This window comes from Anastrepha obliqua, unplaced genomic scaffold, assembly GCF_027943255.1.
Source record: "Anastrepha obliqua isolate idAnaObli1 unplaced genomic scaffold, idAnaObli1_1.0 ptg000012l, whole genome shotgun sequence".
In the NCBI taxonomy this organism is placed as follows: Eukaryota; Metazoa; Arthropoda; class Insecta; order Diptera; family Tephritidae; genus Anastrepha; species Anastrepha obliqua.
This window is the reverse complement of record NW_026562179.1, coordinates 3,898,157-3,916,641: the sequence shown is the minus strand read 5'-3', so window position 1 is coordinate 3,916,641 and position 18,485 is coordinate 3,898,157. Positions and strand designations below refer to the sequence as shown.

The following is an 18,485-nucleotide window of genomic DNA, read 5'->3' as shown; positions in this document are numbered from 1 at the left end:
GTGCCCCCGGTCCACTCCTCCCTTGATGGAATATAGATGGAGAAGGTTCCGCTTGGACTAGGCGAGGATACGCACTGATCCGTCGACGGGGGGATGAACTCACAGTTTCTGAGGATGCTTGAGTGCCCATATGTGAGATTGAGCTTATAGCCAAGCCCCTCAGTCTGATAGAGGTACTTGTAGCGGCAATGCAGCCTGCGATGTCTATAGGTACCAGATTTAACATTAGATTAAGCGCTAGAGTAGGAAGCACCCCACTGATACCAATGAGCGCAGACCTTTGAGTTCTCTCTAGCTTTTTAACTGATGCCATCCTCTCCAGTGAGCTTCACCAGACAACGACTCCAAAAAGTTTGTCCTTTTATGGCATTATAGAACCAAAATACCACTAATACAACTCTAGGCGAAAGGCCGCATCTTTTTCCAATCGCACCCTTGCATCCATACAAGGCGATTGTTGCCTTCCTTACTCTCTCCTCAATGTTGGGCTTCCACGTTAGCTTACTGTCAAGGATTAGACCTAGATACTTCATCTTGTCTGAAAGCACCAACTGAGCGCACCTCATTGAGGGGAATTGAGCTCTGGGTTTTTTATATTAAATTTCCTCGTGAAAAGGACGAGCTCCATCTTAAGAGGATTCACCGATAAGACGCAGTCCGCTGCCCATCGAACAACTACGTTCAGATATCCCTGCATTAAATCTTACAGGGCATCTATAAACTTTCCTTTAAGAATTAATGCCACATAATCCGCGTAGGCAATCACCCTACAGGAGGGTCAGCAAGTCATTCCTCAATATCTTTAGCAATTGTGTGCATGGCAGTTTCTACTGATCTGCAGTAAGCATTTTAGGTATGTGACAAACGTCCCCGAGGAATTCCGCTTGTTTCGTGTAAGTCAAGCAGCCTCTCAAGGGTTTTCAGCAAGAAAGATGTGAGATTAATAATTAATAATTTATCCTAGTAGGTGGTCCAATGACCGACACTGCGACCTAAAAGATCTTTTGTGTCAAGCTACCTAATTTAATATGGAGGATCCTTCTGATCATCCGCGAAAGTTACCCGACCACTACATCAGGTTCTAGTTTGCCTAGTTGCTCTCTGCCTTTGGAAAGGAGTTGGTTGAAAGCCATGTTCTTCCAACAATTTTTCTGCTATACGTATAAACCTTAGTATATCTGTAATAGGAGCTTTCTTTATTTCTTTCGGATCCAGTTGATCACGGTGGAAAATTTGCATTCTGGTTCTAGCCAGTGCAACGCACTCGCACAATAAGTGCTCCGTTGTTTCATCATCCTCAAAACAGAGTCTACACTCAGTGTCTCTGAGAAGTTGAATTCTGTTAAGATGATAGTTTAGATAGTAGTGGCCCGTAAGAAAGCCTACTATTTTCCTGATATCTTCTTTCCGTAAGTTAATCAGTTCCTTTTTGTAGGTAAAAGGTCTAACCAACCTCTTGGCTTGACGAAGTTTCAGATTATCTTCCTAGTAAGCTATTCTGAGAGTATGTTCCCACTGGTCTACCCTGGATTTAGCTTCCGCCCAGTTGATACCACAATATGGTTCTGGTCCTATAAGGTCTGATGTCGATCCAGCCTTTGCCAGTTCATCAGCAATTTCGTTACCCTCGATTCCCGAGTGACCTGGAACCCAGCAAAGTACAACCGTATTTTTTATACTTAATTTTTGAAGATTGTTTACACATTCTTCCACTAGTCTCGACTCCAAAGAATGAGACATTAGTGCTTTCAGTGCCGCTTGGCTGTCCGAATATATAGTTATGTGGGCCCCTTTGATACCCCTTTTTAGATTTGTCAGTGCACAGATCGAAATCGCTTGGATTTCGGCCTGGAAGACACTGGGCCATTTGCCCATGGGTTCTGAAATTTTTGTGTTGGGTCCAAAGATCCCGGCACCAACTCCAGTATTTGTTTTTGAACCGTCAGTGAACCATATTAGACTTTTTGGGTTAACCCAAGGTCCTCCAATTTCCCATTCATCACGGTCTGAGATAATTATCTCATAATTTCTATTGAAGACCCGTTTCGGAATCATGTAGTCTGTTACTGAACAGCTAATATCCCTATCCGGTATTTTTCTTAGAATACTCATATGACCAAAGTCACTGTATTCCTTATTTGACAAGATTTGCATTTTTAGTGCATTTCTAGCTGCACATTTCCATATGAATATATGCAGAGGGGATAATCCTACTATCGCTTCAATTGCAGTTGTAGGACAACTTCGCATGGCACCTGTTATAGACAAACAGGCCTGCCTTTGAAGGCTTGCCAGTAATTTCTTGGCTGTTTCTTGTGTGTTTTTGGGCCACCAAACAAGGGACGCATAGGTAATGATTGGTCGAATCATCATTGTTTACATCCAATGAATCATTTTGGAGTCAATACCCCATGTTCTCCCCAGGAGACTGCGACATGCCCACATGGCTCTGGTGGCTTTATCTATCACCGATTTAAGGTGAGAGTTCCAATTTAATCTTTTATCCAGAACAACTCCTAAATATTTGACCTCATTGGAATAGTTTATATTTGTTCCTTCGACAGTAATTGAACCAAGGTCCAACTTATATCTGTTTGTGAAAGGTACAATAATAGTCTTGCTGGGATTTATAGAAAGTCCTTCTGCACGACACCAGTTTAGAATGAAATTTAATGTTTGATTCATAATGCTGGATATTGTTCTGTCGAATTTGCCAGGAATAATCACTGCAATATCGTCAGCATAGCCAATTACCTCCAAGCCTAACTCACTTAGTTTGACTAGGAGGTCGTCAATAACCAGGGACCATAATAAAGGTGACAAAACACCACCTTGGGGGCATCCTTTTAATGCTTTGACTGAGACTGATACATCTCCTAGAGATGAGCTGATTTCTCTGCTTTCCAGCATTGCCTTTACCCACCCTATGGTCGGCTTGTCAATGTTTTTATTTGGTAATGCTCTATCAATCGAGCGATAATCTTTATTATCAAATGCACCCTCGATATCTAAAAATGCGCATAAGGCGATTTCCTTAGAAAAATGAGCTTTCTCTATCTTTGATACGAGAAAGTGAAGAGCTCCTTCTGTAGATTTCCCTTTATTATATGCGTATTGCGATTTATGCAAAGGTGTGTTCTTTTCTAGGTTTTCTCTAATGTTAAGATCAACCAATCTTTCCATTGTTTTTAGGAGAAACGAAGTTAAACTAATAGGTCTATATGACTTTGGAAGTTCACTGGACCTCTTGCCCGTTTTTGGAATAAATATCACGTTGACCTTACGCCAAACGTTTGGTATGTATTCCATACTAAAGCTATTCCTAAAAATGGCAACAAGTGGTTTTATTAGTATTTCTATCCCTCGTAAGAGGAGGGCTGGAAAAATACCGTCTACCCCTGGTGCTTTAAATGATTGGAAGGACCCAACGGCCCACCGTACTTTGTTTGGGGTAAAGATACGTCCTGACAGACTCCAGGATTTTTTGTTAGCCACGACCCCTTGGTCTGGTGTTAACTGGTCATCCCTCACTGTCGATGACGTATCTATAGATCCCGGGAAGTGTACTTGAAGCATATATTCCAAAGTATCTTTCCGATTTTTTGTATACGACCCATCTGGTCTTTTTAAAGTTGTAACACCGTTTGAGTGTTCCTTGCACAAAGCTTTAAGGAGCCTGGCGCCCTCTGGCGCCTCGATAATACTTTCACAGTATCTTCTCCATGACTCGCGTTTAGACTTTCTCAATTCTTTGTTGTAATTTGTTAGAGCAACCCTGTAGTCGTCCCATACCTTTTTATGTTTACAACGATTGAAAAGTTGTCTTGTTTCTTTACGCATTTTGGCAAGCTTATCATTCCACCATGGGACCTTTCTAGTCACATTACGTGTTTTGACTACGTTGCTTTCGTGGTATGCTGAAATTATTGTATCCCTTAGTTGAAACGCCGCCTCATCTAGTTCACCAACAGAACTTATGTTGATAGGCAGTGAATCAACCTTTGATTCTAGTAATTCCTGATATCGTTTCCAATTTGTTCTTTTAGGATCGAAGACCTCATTTCTGAGATCACTTCTGCCTGGTAGATCAAACCTTATGTGTAGATGGTCTGACAAAGAGGCTTCGTCAGACACATGCCAATTTCTCACGAAGTTAGCAATGTATGGGCTTGTTAGAGTAAGGTCTAGTACCTCCTCTCTAATAGCGTTAATAAACGTAGGTTTAGTACCTTTATTACTAATGTTTACGTTTTTGCTTAACAGATAATTTAAAAGAGACTCACCTCTATTGTTGACATCCGAGCTGCCCCAGATACAGTGATGCGCGTTTGCATCGCATCCGATCACGAACTGTATGTTCCGTGAGTGACAGTGCTCAATAAGCGCCTGCACCTCTACAGGAGGTATATCGTTGGAATCGCCCGGGAAGTAGGCAGACGCACAAACAATTTCCTGTGTCCCCTTTTCCGTTGCGATTTCTGTTTGGATAGCTGCCAGATCCTGGCTGGCAAACTCTGAAAGTGGAAAGTGGTTAGTATTATTGTCTACCATTATCGCAGCCCTCGGACGCGGGCAGTGATAATAAACCAACTTACATTCCTTGCTAGATAGTCCTTTAACTTGACCACCAAATACCCACGGCTCTTGTAGTAGAGCTATGGATATTTTTTCTTCGGCGAATCTCTTGCACATGGTGGCTGATGCTCCTGTGGCATGGTGCAAGTTCGCCTGTAGCACCTTCAATGTGCTCATTTTTGGCTATTTTCTGCCACAAGGTGCTGGAGCCTTGCGCCCCGAGGTCCCTTGTTTTTGTGGTCCTTGTGACCCCCCACCGGCCGTGGTTTTGCTTGCTTTGGCACCTGTGTGTGCCGAGCTGCAGCGGTAGCCTTTTTCACGACCTTTATCGCGTTTTGTCGCTCTAACGCCGCTTTGCTTGTTGAGGGTTTCTCCACCTCTTTGGGTGCCGTTTCATCAGTATGCCCAACAGCACTACTTATGGATGTTGCGGCAGGTACTTCTTGCGCGCCCAGTGGCTCTGCTGTACCAACGCTTTCCTCTGCCTTTACCCCCGCTTTATTGTTTTTGAGGATAAGGCGCACATGGCCGAAGCGATATGCAATTTTGCCTTTCAGCTCTGTTAGCCTACTCAGCGATTCGTCGTCAACCGCCATGATAAGGTGAAGTAAGGCACCTTCGGTCGACCTTTGAATCACTTTCCAGTGTTTGGCTGCCAGATTGTTCTGGACCCCAATGGTCGCAAGAATTTTCTCGTTAGAGAGTTCAATACTCTGTGGAAAGAAACCCCTCACGATGAACGTTTTAGGAAAATCATTTTCCTCCACGAGCATCATTTCTAACCCACATTTCTTCTTGATAAGATCGAAATTGCTTCGCATCCATTTGGCCGTGTCATTATTGGAGCAAAGAAACAGCAACCAACCGTTCCTGTGTATTGCACCCTCAAATACTGGCTTGTTATTGTCGTCGACCTCGATCATTACGTCAATAACCGTTTCTTGAATAAGAACCAATTGTTCTTTGTTAAAAGGTGACTTAGCTAGATCAGAAGGGACAATACCCAGCCGAACAATGCTAGCCACTTGGCTAAAAGTTGGCCTTCCCACGTGCGAAGACGTTTTGGGTTTTTTGCCACCTGGCGTTTCTTTGGCTGACTTTTCCGAGCGCACTCTTTTCGCCGTGGAGGCATTTCTTGCAATTTCCAGAGCCTTCTCTCTAGAGTGACCACTTGCCATCGCTTGCTTGAAACGCCTTTTCTCAGCTGACTTCATTTTGACGAAGCCAGATGTTAGGTTCAGTTTATCAAGGTCTGAACCAATGACCGTGCATCCAGATTTTTCTGAGACAACACTATTGTTGTCTCCACACAGGGTGTCGGTATCAGAGGAGTCCATTGACTCATGACCGGATTCTAAATGTTCCGACGTTGGCCTAGGAGCCAGGAAAGGTCGGTCTTCATTAGACTGTGTGGATGTTGACGCGGGGATTTTCTTATCAGCAGCACCTGCCAAAGTAGATGCTGTTGAAGGTTGACTAGGCGCATGTCCAACAACGCTGCGCGCAGCCGAAAGAGGGTTATTCAGCCCGATGGCTGATTCGGTCGAGTTGACCGACGACGATTGCCCAGCAGCAGATTCGTCGTGTTTGGTTTTTGTTTTATTTTGTAATTTATCCATGTGATTCCCACGAGTGTTAGGGAAGGGAGGTCACCCACGGCAAAGCCCTTGTACCGCGGGAAGGCATTTAATTAAAACCGGAGGTCACCAGGTATCCGGAGTTCGCATATTCACGACTAAGCATCCTCTTAGCCACGCATCCCTCGGCATATGCTGTTCCGCCTTGGATTAGGAGTCTGTCTATCTTAGCCTTCTGCGTATTTATCGATTAAAGCATTTGTTAACAAAATAACAAACTACGTCAACCAACAAATACACAGAAGTTTCCAGCCGTTACCGCGTGGAGGTGATAGCTCAGGCTTCCATCAGAGAGTCAATTACGGCACGCTCCAAAAAAGCATGTTATTCCCCTTAACTCACTGATGGCTCAACGGTGAGATTAATTGGCCTGAAATCCTTATGGGAGACATATGAGCCAGCCTTGGGTATGAACACAACCCTCACAGCCCTCCAAGATCCAGGTATACTCAGTCAGCGGCATGGAGGTTAGATTTCTGCAGTTGGGCAGGTATGCTGCCATCAGGACCAAGCGACTTGATGGGCTCGGAGGAGCCAATGGCCCAAGGAAAGCGGTGCCCATCCAGCAGCCAGCCCCGATTCTGAAACCGATTGGTGTATTTCCTTGGTGCTGCTAGATACCGGATTCGTCGGAACATTAGCGTCGAGGAGCAGTTTTAGTAATTCCATCCGCTCATGACTCAACGTCCCGACTCGTCCCTCATGTATCCCAAGGGAGCCGAGCTCCTCGTGAGTATTCGTCTAAATCTTGAAGATTAATCACCGCCCTACACGCTTCCACAGTAGTTTCTCCAAGAGTCCCTTTTAGCCCTCCTAATTTCAGACTTATAGATTCCTAGCCCTGATGATCAAACTTGGTATTCTATTTGGAAAGTACAAAGAATTCTTTTTATTATGACGCATAAGTAAATCTATTTAAACAACGAACGTTGGCCCTCAGAGGAGCCTTTTCTCCCTAGCGAGCTATGCTATTTTTCAATATAAATGATCGGATGTTTATTTCATTATAAAGAGGAAGGTATGCCGTTAATAGTGTATAAGTAGTAGTAGTAAGTAGTAGTTGTTGACGCGGATCGCTTAAAGAAAAACACACCGTTTCGTTTCAATAGATTCTATATTAATTTAACAATTAGCGCGGTTGCATTTATATGCATTCTCTAAAGCGGTAAGTTATGCGGTAAAAACATAAGCGGTAAAATATGCGGTAATTGCGGGATGAATAACAAAGCAGTAAATAAAATCTAAGTTCAAAGACCTAATTAGACAGCAATATGTACCTACGCATGTACATACGTGTAAGAACAAAGGATATAGCATAAAATAGAATATAACAAAAGCGATTGTTTACATTGCTGACATTAACCCTTAGGTAATATTATAAAAATTAAAACTTAAATGAAATGCATAGACGGACTCAACATACCGCCGCCCTTGAACTATCTCAATAAGTTCAATATAGAAGTTACAAATTATAGGAAAGAAAAATATGAAAAGCTTGATAACATTTATGATGAATTAGTAGTTTCTTCGTGAAATAAGTCTCCCTTCGTTGGTAAAGGGCAGAGCTTTACTATGGGCCGAACTAATTCGCCATGCGGTGTTTTCAGCGTAACCACTCGCAGTTTCGCAAGTGGGCAGTTTTTTGGCAGGATAATCGGATGTCTTACATCAGCAGCTTTTTCAGCGTTCTTGATCCTACCTCCTACTCGCAAGACGTTTTTCCCATCGAGATATGGCTGCAATGTCAAAATACTACTCCGAAGCGGAATCGGCTTTCTTCTGTTACAAAGAGAAATTTCATTACAAAAATACAGTGATTGTGTATACCTTATCAAGCGCAGTTCAGCTTCGGATATCTCTTGACAGCAGGGAGGACCGACCCGTTTAGGAGCGTTGATTCGTGGTTTATTGGTGATTATTGGTAGACTGAATAAATGAATAAATACCGGCCAGTGGTCATCTGAGCTAGTAGCGTGGGTGACGACCTTGCTACGAACGCCCAACTGAGTTGTGTGTTGCGAAGGTGATAGCTTCCAGAAATGGTCAGGACCTTTTAAGAATTCAGGACCAGACCACCATAGTTTTTGATACAGTAGTTCAGACAGGGCTACACCTCTAGAAGCGCAATCTGCTGGATTTAGTTCAGAGCGGATATGATTCCAACATTCAAGCGGTAAGACTTCTTGGATGTCAGCAACGCGATTGGCAACGAAGGTTATCCACTTACTAGGATGCGCCTGAAGCCATGCCAATGTAATAGTTGAGTCAGTCCAAGCATAGATCGGTTGCAATTGGGGACCAACAAATAATGCATCGTTCAACGAATTCCCGGTGGTGGTTTTGGCGGACGCATTGAACACGACTCTCAATTTAGTCGTGACGCTTGACTCTTTTACAACGGGGTGATGCAGCATACAGAACGTTTGATCCGTTGACGGTGGTGCAAGTTCCATGTGCTTCATGTCGAGGAGTTCTTGCATGAACTCATTGCAGCGTTGGCGTAGGTCCTCATCTCGCGCAAGTCTTTTTTCGATGCTTAGTAGACTTCGAACAGCATAACTTCGTGATGCTCCCAAGGCTACGTCAGATTTCAGCGGCAGCTCTACTATAAATCGCCCGTCAGGTGACCTTCTGTGCGTTTTTTCGAAAAGCTCTTCACAATAGCGTTCTTCGTAGGTGAGGTGGGCCTTTTTCGGTGCTTCTTCTAACTCCCAAAGTCTAGTGAGCGCTCGATCTAAATGAACTTCACAATGCAGAGACTGTAAGCCGAGCGAAGTGGATTTGGATCCATCGACATTTCCAAACAGCGTCCAACCGAAAACCGTTCGTTGATTCATGGGCGTACCGGGTGGCCCCTTACGAATCTCCGAGCAGAGGAGCTGTCCCATGACGCCCATTCCAACCAAGATATCGATACGCCTGGGTTTCATGAAGTGCTGATCGGCTAAAAGTAGATCTTGTATGTGCGGCCACGCCGACACCTTCAAGGGCTGTGTTGGCAAATCACTTGTGATTTTAGGCAGAATCAATGCGTCAACAGTAAAGCATTGGGCTGAAAAATGAGATGATAATGAAAGTAATACTTCACCTCTAGAGCGTATCCCTCGGGAGGAACCAATTCCAGAAATCAATATTGCGGACCCTCTTCGCGGTAATCCCAAGCGTTGTACACATGACTCGGTTACGAAGGAAGCATGCGAACCAGAATCAAACAGCAAGCGAGCGGGTTGCCAATGACCAGAGCAATCGCGTACCTTGACCAAGGCGGTTGCCAACAGCACAGTCCTTTCTCTTGGATGAGGCTGGTTGGGATTGGCATTCAAATATGAAGACGTACAGGCAGCAGCGATGTCTGTGGAAGGACCGTTATTGGATGAAACGGTTGCGTTCGTTTGATGCATGACGTCTGCTGCAGGGGAGAAAGGCCTAAGAGAGGCGCTGTTGACGAAATGAGCAACGGTTGTAGCGTTAGTTGTAGCGGCAGTATTATGCAACAGCGTGTGATGGCGTTGATGGCAAATCCTGCATGCAGATGTGCTGTTACACTTTGCCTTATAATGGCCTGAACTCAAGCAGTTCATGCACACGCGCGATTCTCTCACAAATTTCGATTTACCGTTTGCGTCAAGGTCCCGAAATTTTTCACAACTGTATATTTTGTGTGGCCCGTTACAAAATGTACAGCCCGTGCTGTTCTGATCTTGCACTGCGTGAAACACTTTCGTAGACTTACACACCGACGCGGTTTTACCCTTAGCTGACACTAATACCGTTGACGGTGATAGCATTGATAGAGAACGACATCTAACTTCTAAAAACGTGGACAGCTGTTCGAATGACGGAGGCTCATCAGTAACGAGTGATAGCTCCCATTGCTTTCGTGTCTCGAAGTCTAATTTATTGACTAGTTCGTACTCTAGCCAATCGTCCCAAAATTCCACTGGGCGTCCCAAAGCCTTAAGCTCGTGTATGTGTTGCTGGAAGGCGTCGATCACTCCCTTAATTGCGTCGACGGTATCACTAGCTGCCCTCTTTACGTTAGCCATAGCTCTAAAATGTCCTTCAACTATAACGCGCATGACCTTATACCGCGATTTTAGTAGGTCCCAAGCTTCTTCATAGTTAACATCACATATCTTAAACCCACTTATGATTTTTAACGCGTCACCCCTTAAACAACTACGAAGATAGTGAAGTTTTTGACCATTTGACAATGCGGCATTACAGTCGACCAAGGTAGAAAATGCGTCAAAAAAACCGATCCACTCCGTGGAGTCCCCAGAGAAGTTAGGCAGCTCCATCTTTGGCAGCCGTATTGCTGCAGACACAGGCGTTGTCACGGACGCGGGTTGCGCTTCGGCACGACACTTCTGTACGCGATTGAAGTTTGCTAAAGCCGTAGAGTACCACGTCTCAGCTTGAGTTCGCACACTTTCTTCAATGTCTACATTGTCACATCCACACGAAATTTCGACCGCATCTTGAGCGCTATTAAAGCGAGTCCACTGTTCACTGAGCAGTTGCATATAACTTTTTATGCTTTCTGCATCCATTGTAAAAGCATCGTCCGTACTCTTAGCCATATACTGCTTAATGGCGTTAAGTGCAGAGTCGCGTGTTTTTACCGAGCTCGACATTTTTCTTGTCCTTGTAGATTTGAAGGACGATATTCGCACTGGTATCACGCACAAATCAACGCACTAGAGCTCCCTTTTTTTTAACTTGTTCACTGGTTACTTATTATTTAACACTAATTAATCGCGATAATACACTTTCATTTAATTAGCCGAAATCGATTGGTAGAAGGACTCAAAAAATGCTAATTATAATATTTGCGATATGTAGTACATGCACCTTAGCCAAAATCTATTGGCTAAACTTTAAATGTTCGCGGGTTTGACTTATCCGGCTCGAAGGACCAAAAATGTTGACGCGGATCGCTTAAAGAAAAACACACAACCGTTTCGTTTCAATAGATTCTATATTAATTTAACAATTAGCGCGGTTGCATTTATATGCATTCTCTAAAGCGGTAAGTTATGCGGTAAAAACATAAGCGGTAAAATATGCGGTAATTGCGGGATGAATAACAAAGCAGTAAATAAAATCTAAGTTCAAAGACCTAATTAGACAGCAATATGTACCTACGCATGTACATACGTGTAAGAACAAAGGATATAGCATAAAATAGAATATAACAAAAGCGATTGTTTACATTGCTGACATTAACCCTTAGGTAATATTATAAAAATTAAAACTTAAATTAAATGCATAGACGGACTCAACAGTAGTAATTCTTTATTCATTTATAAATATTTCATCTTACATTTCAATAACTTTTACAATAATTCGTTTAAATATATAAATACATAAAGAAAGAAATAATAAATTTGTGGCAATAACAATGTTGTCTGTCACAACTCAAAAATTAATCAAAAATTGAACTCTGCAATAAGAAAATTTCTATAGCGTAAGGCTGAGTATATAAAGCAAGTTAGTCTTTTCCAATGCTGCATATTTTCTTCCTCGTTTAAATTGCAGAGGGTGCATATTTTCTGAGCATTTCCATACGTAGTTGCATTTAGCTTCAGTAAACCACATCTTGCTTTGAAATATGTCGTAATATCAGCTAGCCGCATTACTTCTTTAATATTATATAGGATTCCTCTTTTGAGTAGTCTAAATGTTTATAAATTCGCTTCGCGCTTGACTGTGCTTTTTGCCTTGCCATGTTGATATCTTTTATTTTCATTTCGGTAAGAAGTTGCACACAGCGATCTTGTCAGTCTATAGAGGTGATGTTTTCTTCAAACTTCTGACCGAACTCCATTCCCATGTCGTTCAGATGCTTAAGCCAAAACACATTTTTACTTAAGATGCCTTGTGTTAGTTTGTGTGGGAGTCTGTTGCAATTATATTTATAAATAGTTTTCCAGATATACTTCATGTGTAATTCTAAAGAATACATGTGGTTATCTTATATATTAATTTCTAATGTTATTGCATAATTTGGAGTGGACTCGGGCAGTTTGAGGATTCTTTTAATAAAGTAACGTTGAAGTTTATTTACCTCATCGAATAAGGCATATCCCCAAACTTGCGCTGCGTAGGTTTGTATCGCTCTGCATACCGCTTGGAACAGCTTTTCCATTTTGATTTTAATGAAATGAATTGCTTCGCTCAAAAACCGTTCCATGTGCAATTAATCCTAGCTTTTGCTGAAGTATTTCTGGCTTCTAAGTGCTTGGCAACGGCGAATATCGCACACGATGGAACGATGAGCTGTATGAGCTTTACGACGACATAGACATAGCACAGCGAATAAAAATCCAGCGGCTACGTTGGCTGGGTCATGTCGTCCGAATGGATACAAACGCTCCGGCACTGAAAGTATTCGATGCGGTACCAGCTGGTGGTAGTAGAGGAAGAGGAAGGCCTCCTCTGCGTTGGAAAGATCAGGTGGAGAAGGACTTGGCTTCACTTGGTGTGTCCAATTGGCGCCGGTTAGCACGAGAAAGAAACGACTGGCGCGCTTTGTTAAACTCGGCCAAAATCGCGTAAGCGGTTATAGCGCCAATTAAGAAGAAGAAGAAGTGCTTGCCGAATGCGATTTTGGGTGTGAGAATGACACCAAGATATTTATATTCGGCCACCAATTTAATTTCTTCACCTTGGTACCACCATTTTTCAGCCTGGAAAAGTCGTCCACCTCTTCTAATCATCTCCGATTTATTTGCGTTTACTTCCATATTCCATTCAGTGCAGTATTTCTCCAGGTTATTAATCATGGATTGCATGACTTTAGGGTTATCCGCTAGGAGAACAATATCATCGGCATAAAGGAGAAGACGTATATTCATGCCCTCAACCAATAGTCCACCTCATAGTCGTGCAAATCGTTTAGATATAAAATGAACAATAATGGCGACAACAAACATCCTTGTTTCACACCAGTGCAGGTTTCAAAATAGTCGGATACTTCTTTTCCCGTCCAAACCACAGATCTAGTATTATCGTAAATATTTTCTATGAGGTTCGTTATTTTGCTAGATCGTAGTTTATAAATCATCGGTCTCCTCGGCACCCTGTCGAACGCCGCCTTGAAATCAACAAAATATGCGTAAACTTTTTGATTTTCATGAAACTTTAGATGTACAATAGACGCAAGATTATAAATGTTATCTACAGTTGAATAGTTTCTTCTAAAGCCGGCTTGGAATTCTGTGAGCACGTTGTTTTTTTCTACCCAATTTGCAAGTCTTGCGTTTATCAATCCCATTAACACCTTTGCGATAAAATTCATAAACGATATTCCCCGATAGTTACTGGCTGCATTTACATCTCCCTTCTTAAAAATTGGGAAAATTATCGTTTTTTCAAAAGTTTCATCGATTCTTCCGATCTCAAAAATTATGTTGTATACCTTTGTTAACTCCAACTTAAATTCTGGCGAAGCAAACTTTAGCAGCTCATAAGGTATTCTATCTTCTCCTGGCGCTTTATTGATTTTAGCATTTTCAATGTTTTTTTCAGCTTCCATAAATGTTATATCTTTATCGAGATATTCATCTTTACATAGCGCAGCTGCGTAATAAATGTCTTTTGTTAATTGCGGTTGGTTTAGTAGGCTTTGAAAATAGTATTTAAAATCGTTCGCAGTGATATTTGTACCAACTTGAAATGACTTTCCTCTTATATCCTTCGCTAAACTCCACCATTCTTTTGCATTTGCAGTTTTGTTGATTCGTTTTTCTTTGCTTTTTCACATGCGTTTCTATAAAATTGATTTGCTTGTAGATATTTTTGCTTTTCGTCTTCAATGTTAGATTTTCTAAAGTCATTCAGATATTTGAAGGATAGCTCCCTAGCCTTAAAACATTTGAAATTGAACCATGCATTTTTAAAAGTGATTTTAATATTTCTGACAGGTGACTGTGGCACTGACATTTTTATTACGTTGGCAAGCTTCTTCAGGTCCATTATTTCTCCTCCATTTTTAAACTTATTTAGGTATTGGTTTAGTTTTAATTGATAATTTATCTTATCTTTTCCTTTAAGCACTACTTTCGGCAATAAGTTGATGTTTTCCAATTCGTTTAGTACCATATTTGTTTTTAATATTAATTTAATTGGCATGTGGCATCACGTCTACTCCATTTTCGGCTTTGAAACTATTTCGTATGCCCTTTTTTGCAACTCTTTTTTGACTCCACACACGCAACCTCCAGACGCTCTTCCAAATTTGCTGCTACGACTTGCTGGTTTCTAGTAAGTGTCAAAATCTGGGAAATAATTCTTTGCTTGATTTATTTTCTCTTCGGTTAGGTGGGTCTCTATAAGTTCAAAAACGTCATGCTTTTCAACATAGTCGAAAAACGCAGGGAAGATATATTTGTTTTCAAGGTCATTGACATTAAAGGAAATAATATTTATTTTAATTTGTGCACATTTTAAATTATTTTCAATTCTAATACTTTTAAGGTTATTTTTGTTAATCTATGACAGACGTTTTCTAATTTTTTGAAATAATTTTACTTAACAATATATTATAATCTGTTTTAACGTTCTGAAGTCTGTTATCATATAGAAGTTGCAATGTAATATTTGCATCATCCATGCCACATACCAGCTTTTTATCTTTATTCCATCTCAATCATTTGTATGCTACTTTCATCCTATCATCTCGGACGCCAATTCGATGTTTAGAGGAAATCGCCATAATATCCTTTTTCAACTGCATCATAACTTTCTTGTCTTGTTGCCGCTCTAAATTAAGATCTCTTTCTACATAGATTGTTGTTCCCGCAAGCTTACTTTATTTTTTTTAAATATCTCCGATATCCTTTTCTGATCTGATTTCTGCCAGCACCGTAATTTTTCCATCTCGCTCGTAGATTTTCTATGTCGATTTGACAATTGATGCGTCGTTTATCTGTAGTACTTCCTTGCACACTTTATAAACTGCCTCCTTGGTCGATGTACTTACAGTTAGGCCTTTGAAAATTAAATTTTTTTTTTGATATGGTCTTCCAACTGGGCGAGTAATTATTTTATCAATATTCTTTTCAGCTTTAATTTTTTCGATCTCCTGCGATAAATATTCATTTTGTTTCTTTAGCTCCGCAACATCACTACTTAATTCATTTAATTTTTCAAGCATCTCATTGTTACTCTCTTTGATTATAAGTTTAAGAGTCTCTACATCCAAATCACCAACTTTTTGGGTACTCATTTTGTGCATTTTTGGGGTTTGGTTTTTAATGTCCATTGGGGACAGCTGGTCAGCTTTTCTTTTCTCCAGGATGCTAAGTTGCGCCTTCTACCTTTATAGGACGGTATTTCACCTCCTTTAAATAATACACCAACCAAGAAATCGTTTTGGTACGACGTCCTTCAGCCAGATGTCGCTTCACCTTCCAGTTGTCTGAACACTCATTTATCTAATGCACGAACCAAAAAATTGTTTCAGTATTCGATCCTTCCGCTAGACGTCGCTTCTCCTTCCAGTTACTAGGACACTGATACCCGCGAAGAAGTGAACAAAAGGAACACCAAAAGAAACACCACCAGGATCATCTGCTCATTTCCCAATTCCAACTCACTCGTACAAACGTTTCGCCTTACAACTGCAATCACCAACAGTACCACTTCCGCTAAAACTGCCAGCGCTTCTTTATATCTCAGAATATCCATGGTAAAATCAAGACTTTTATAGGAGCGCACAAGTTACACGACTGTCACCATGCAGAGTTGCCAAGCTACTCTTAATAGTGGATAATAACATCAGGCAAATGACCACCACGACCACGCTTACAGGACAATATCCTTTTCATGAAATTTTCCATAGCCGAATTGCAAAGTGGCTTCCCTATGTCCTCGATAGCCTCACGAATTCCATCTTTGAGGTCTTGAATCGACCCTGGGCTGTTGGCGTTGACCTTCTCCATCACGTGGCCCCAAAGCAAAAAGTCACAAGGTGTTAATCACTTGATCTCGGTGGCCAATTGTGATCACCTCTTCGAGAGATAACACGGTCCGGAAACTTTTCCCGTAAAAGATCAATGGTTTCATTGCTTGTGTGGCACGTAGCGCTGTCTTGTTGAAAATAAACAATGTCCAGATCAATACCAGCGTTAATCATCTCTCAATAGCACAATCCATACACCTGTTATTGGAAAACCCTTTAGTAATTATATTTCTAGTGTTGAAAACAATATTAGTCCTAAATTTTGTTGGGAATACATTAAATCTATAAAATCCAGCTTTGGTTTCTGCGAGTTTTCTTAATGATAAATTATCTACCATTTTTCTGAAGTGGGAAACATGTTGGCTGATTTTTTTAACGCAAACTTTGTTAATGATAAACCCGGTTCAAATTCGGTTCGTCCCATACATCTTTTCTCGTTTCTTAACTTTGGGTATTTGAATCTGTCATTGGAGGAATGTTGAGGTATTTTAAACGCAATATCCTCCACAGAAAGGAATGATAATGCTCTTTCAGCTGTTTCTCAAACATTGTTCCCTCTTGCTCTGCTCTTCAAATTAATCTTCAATAAATCGTCAGCCTCTGGCATCTATATTGATAAATGGAAAATGACAGTTATTAACCAATCTCTAAGCTCTCGTCAGTAGCTAAATTATTTAGAAATATTGTCAAAGACACGATGTATTTTGCAGTTTAAATTATCCTATCACCATACCAGCTTGGTCCTGTTACAGGTACATCGACAGTTTCCTAATTGGGCGTTTTCGCTGAATACTGTACTGCAGCTTTCTCAAAAGGGCAACTGGTCGACAGGCAACTCTTATATCTGGGTTATATCTGGGTTATAAAGGGTGATTTTTTAAGAGCTATAGGAAATTTTTTCGAAAAAACACACGAAAAATTCAGAAAAATGCATGAAATTTTTATTTAAATAGATAGTACAGTCCATATAATTTAATGTTTGAAGATTATTTCATGCAAATGTTGACCGCGACTGCGCTTCAAATGGTCCATCCACTTAGTCCAATTTTGGCATACTCTTTTCAATGTTTCGGCCGGTATCTCACAAATAAAAAAGTTGGATATCATTTCACTCTGGTATATCAACTGCACAACACGCATACCTTAAAGGCAAATCTACGGAGACAGCGCTTCACGAGGTAATCCGAATAAGAGATGGTTCTCTACAGAGGAAACATTATACTACGGCGGCATTCTTGGATATAGAAGGTGCCTTTAACAATGTTAGTACAGATGCCATCCATCGGGCTGTGATAGACCTAGAGGTGGACAGTTGCATTAGTAACTGGGTCATCTCTATGCTAGAAACCAGGATCATCAAAGCTTATATGGGTAATATCAACATAACCAAGAAGGTCCGCGGGGGCACTCCACAAGGGGGAGTATTATCTCCACTTCATCGGCTATGTGTGATCAGCAAAATCCTAATAAAACTTAATAGAGGTGGGGTGAAAGTTGTGGCGTACGCTGAATATGTGGTGCTAATGGTGTCAGGATTGTGTCCCAATACCATGAGTGGGATCATCCAAAATAGGCGAGCTTAACTCTTGAGCCACAGGATGTGGTGTAAGCTTAAACCCGCGTAAAACAGAACTTATGCTTTTTACCAGCAGATGCAAGGTTCCAACTTTTACCCTACCAAATATCAACGGACAAACTTTTTCACTGTCACCCAGTGCAAGATATGAAACTTAAGGGTAATTCTGGACTCTAAACTTAGCTGTAAGGTAAACGTCGAAGAACGGGTAAGGAAAGCAGAAATTCCTTTATATGCCTGTAAACGTATGCATGGAAGAAGATGGGGTCTTCAACCTAAGCACTCATTATGGCCGGTATACTACTACCTATTTTATCGTATGGTTCGGTAGTTTGGTGGAAAGCTCTGGGGAGAGAGTACCAATCCAAATTACTCGGCAGAATACAAAGATAAGCATGTGCAATAATGGTCGGTGCTATCAGATTATGTCCTAGAGAGGCTCTCAATGCACTGACACACGTTATTCCAATAGACATACATATACATATAAAGAAGACGGCAACCATGAGTGCATTTAGGTTAAATGAAGCGGGTCGCTGGAAAGAAAAAACTTATGATAACAATAGTCTATTATTGCGACAAGCTCAGTTGATCTCGGTGAGGACTAACTATATCATGCCGACGGTAACTTTTAATAGGAATTTTGCCACTCTCTTTCCATCTAAGGAAGAATGGAATAAGGGATTCTCTCCAAACAACTTCAGTAAAATGGATTGTGGTGATGGAGCAG

General features: G+C 41.3%; 1 protein-coding gene across 1 annotated transcript; it reads right to left on the bottom strand.

The window, feature by feature from the left end:
* Positions 1 to 7,717: 7,717 nt before the first annotated feature.
* Positions 7,718 to 10,849, bottom strand: LOC129251312 (uncharacterized). The gene is made up of 2 exons (XM_054890676.1): positions 8,040 to 10,849; positions 7,718 to 7,991 (listed from the first exon to the last, which is right to left on the bottom strand). The coding sequence occupies exons 1-2, from the start codon at positions 10,847 to 10,849 to the stop codon at positions 7,718 to 7,720; spliced, it is 3,084 nt and encodes a 1,027-aa protein (XP_054746651.1).
* Positions 10,850 to 18,485: the final 7,636 nt, after the last annotated feature.

Bases quoted from the DNA above. Each gene is read 5' to 3' on its own strand.
- LOC129251312 (XM_054890676.1), bottom strand. From the start codon at position 10,849: ATGTCGAGCTCGGTAAAAACACGCGACTCTGCACTTAACGCCATTAAG. The intron at 7,992-8,039 runs GTATACACAATC...TCTTTGTAACAG, and splicing joins GCTGAACTGCGCTTGATAAG to AAGAAAGCCGATTCCGCTTC.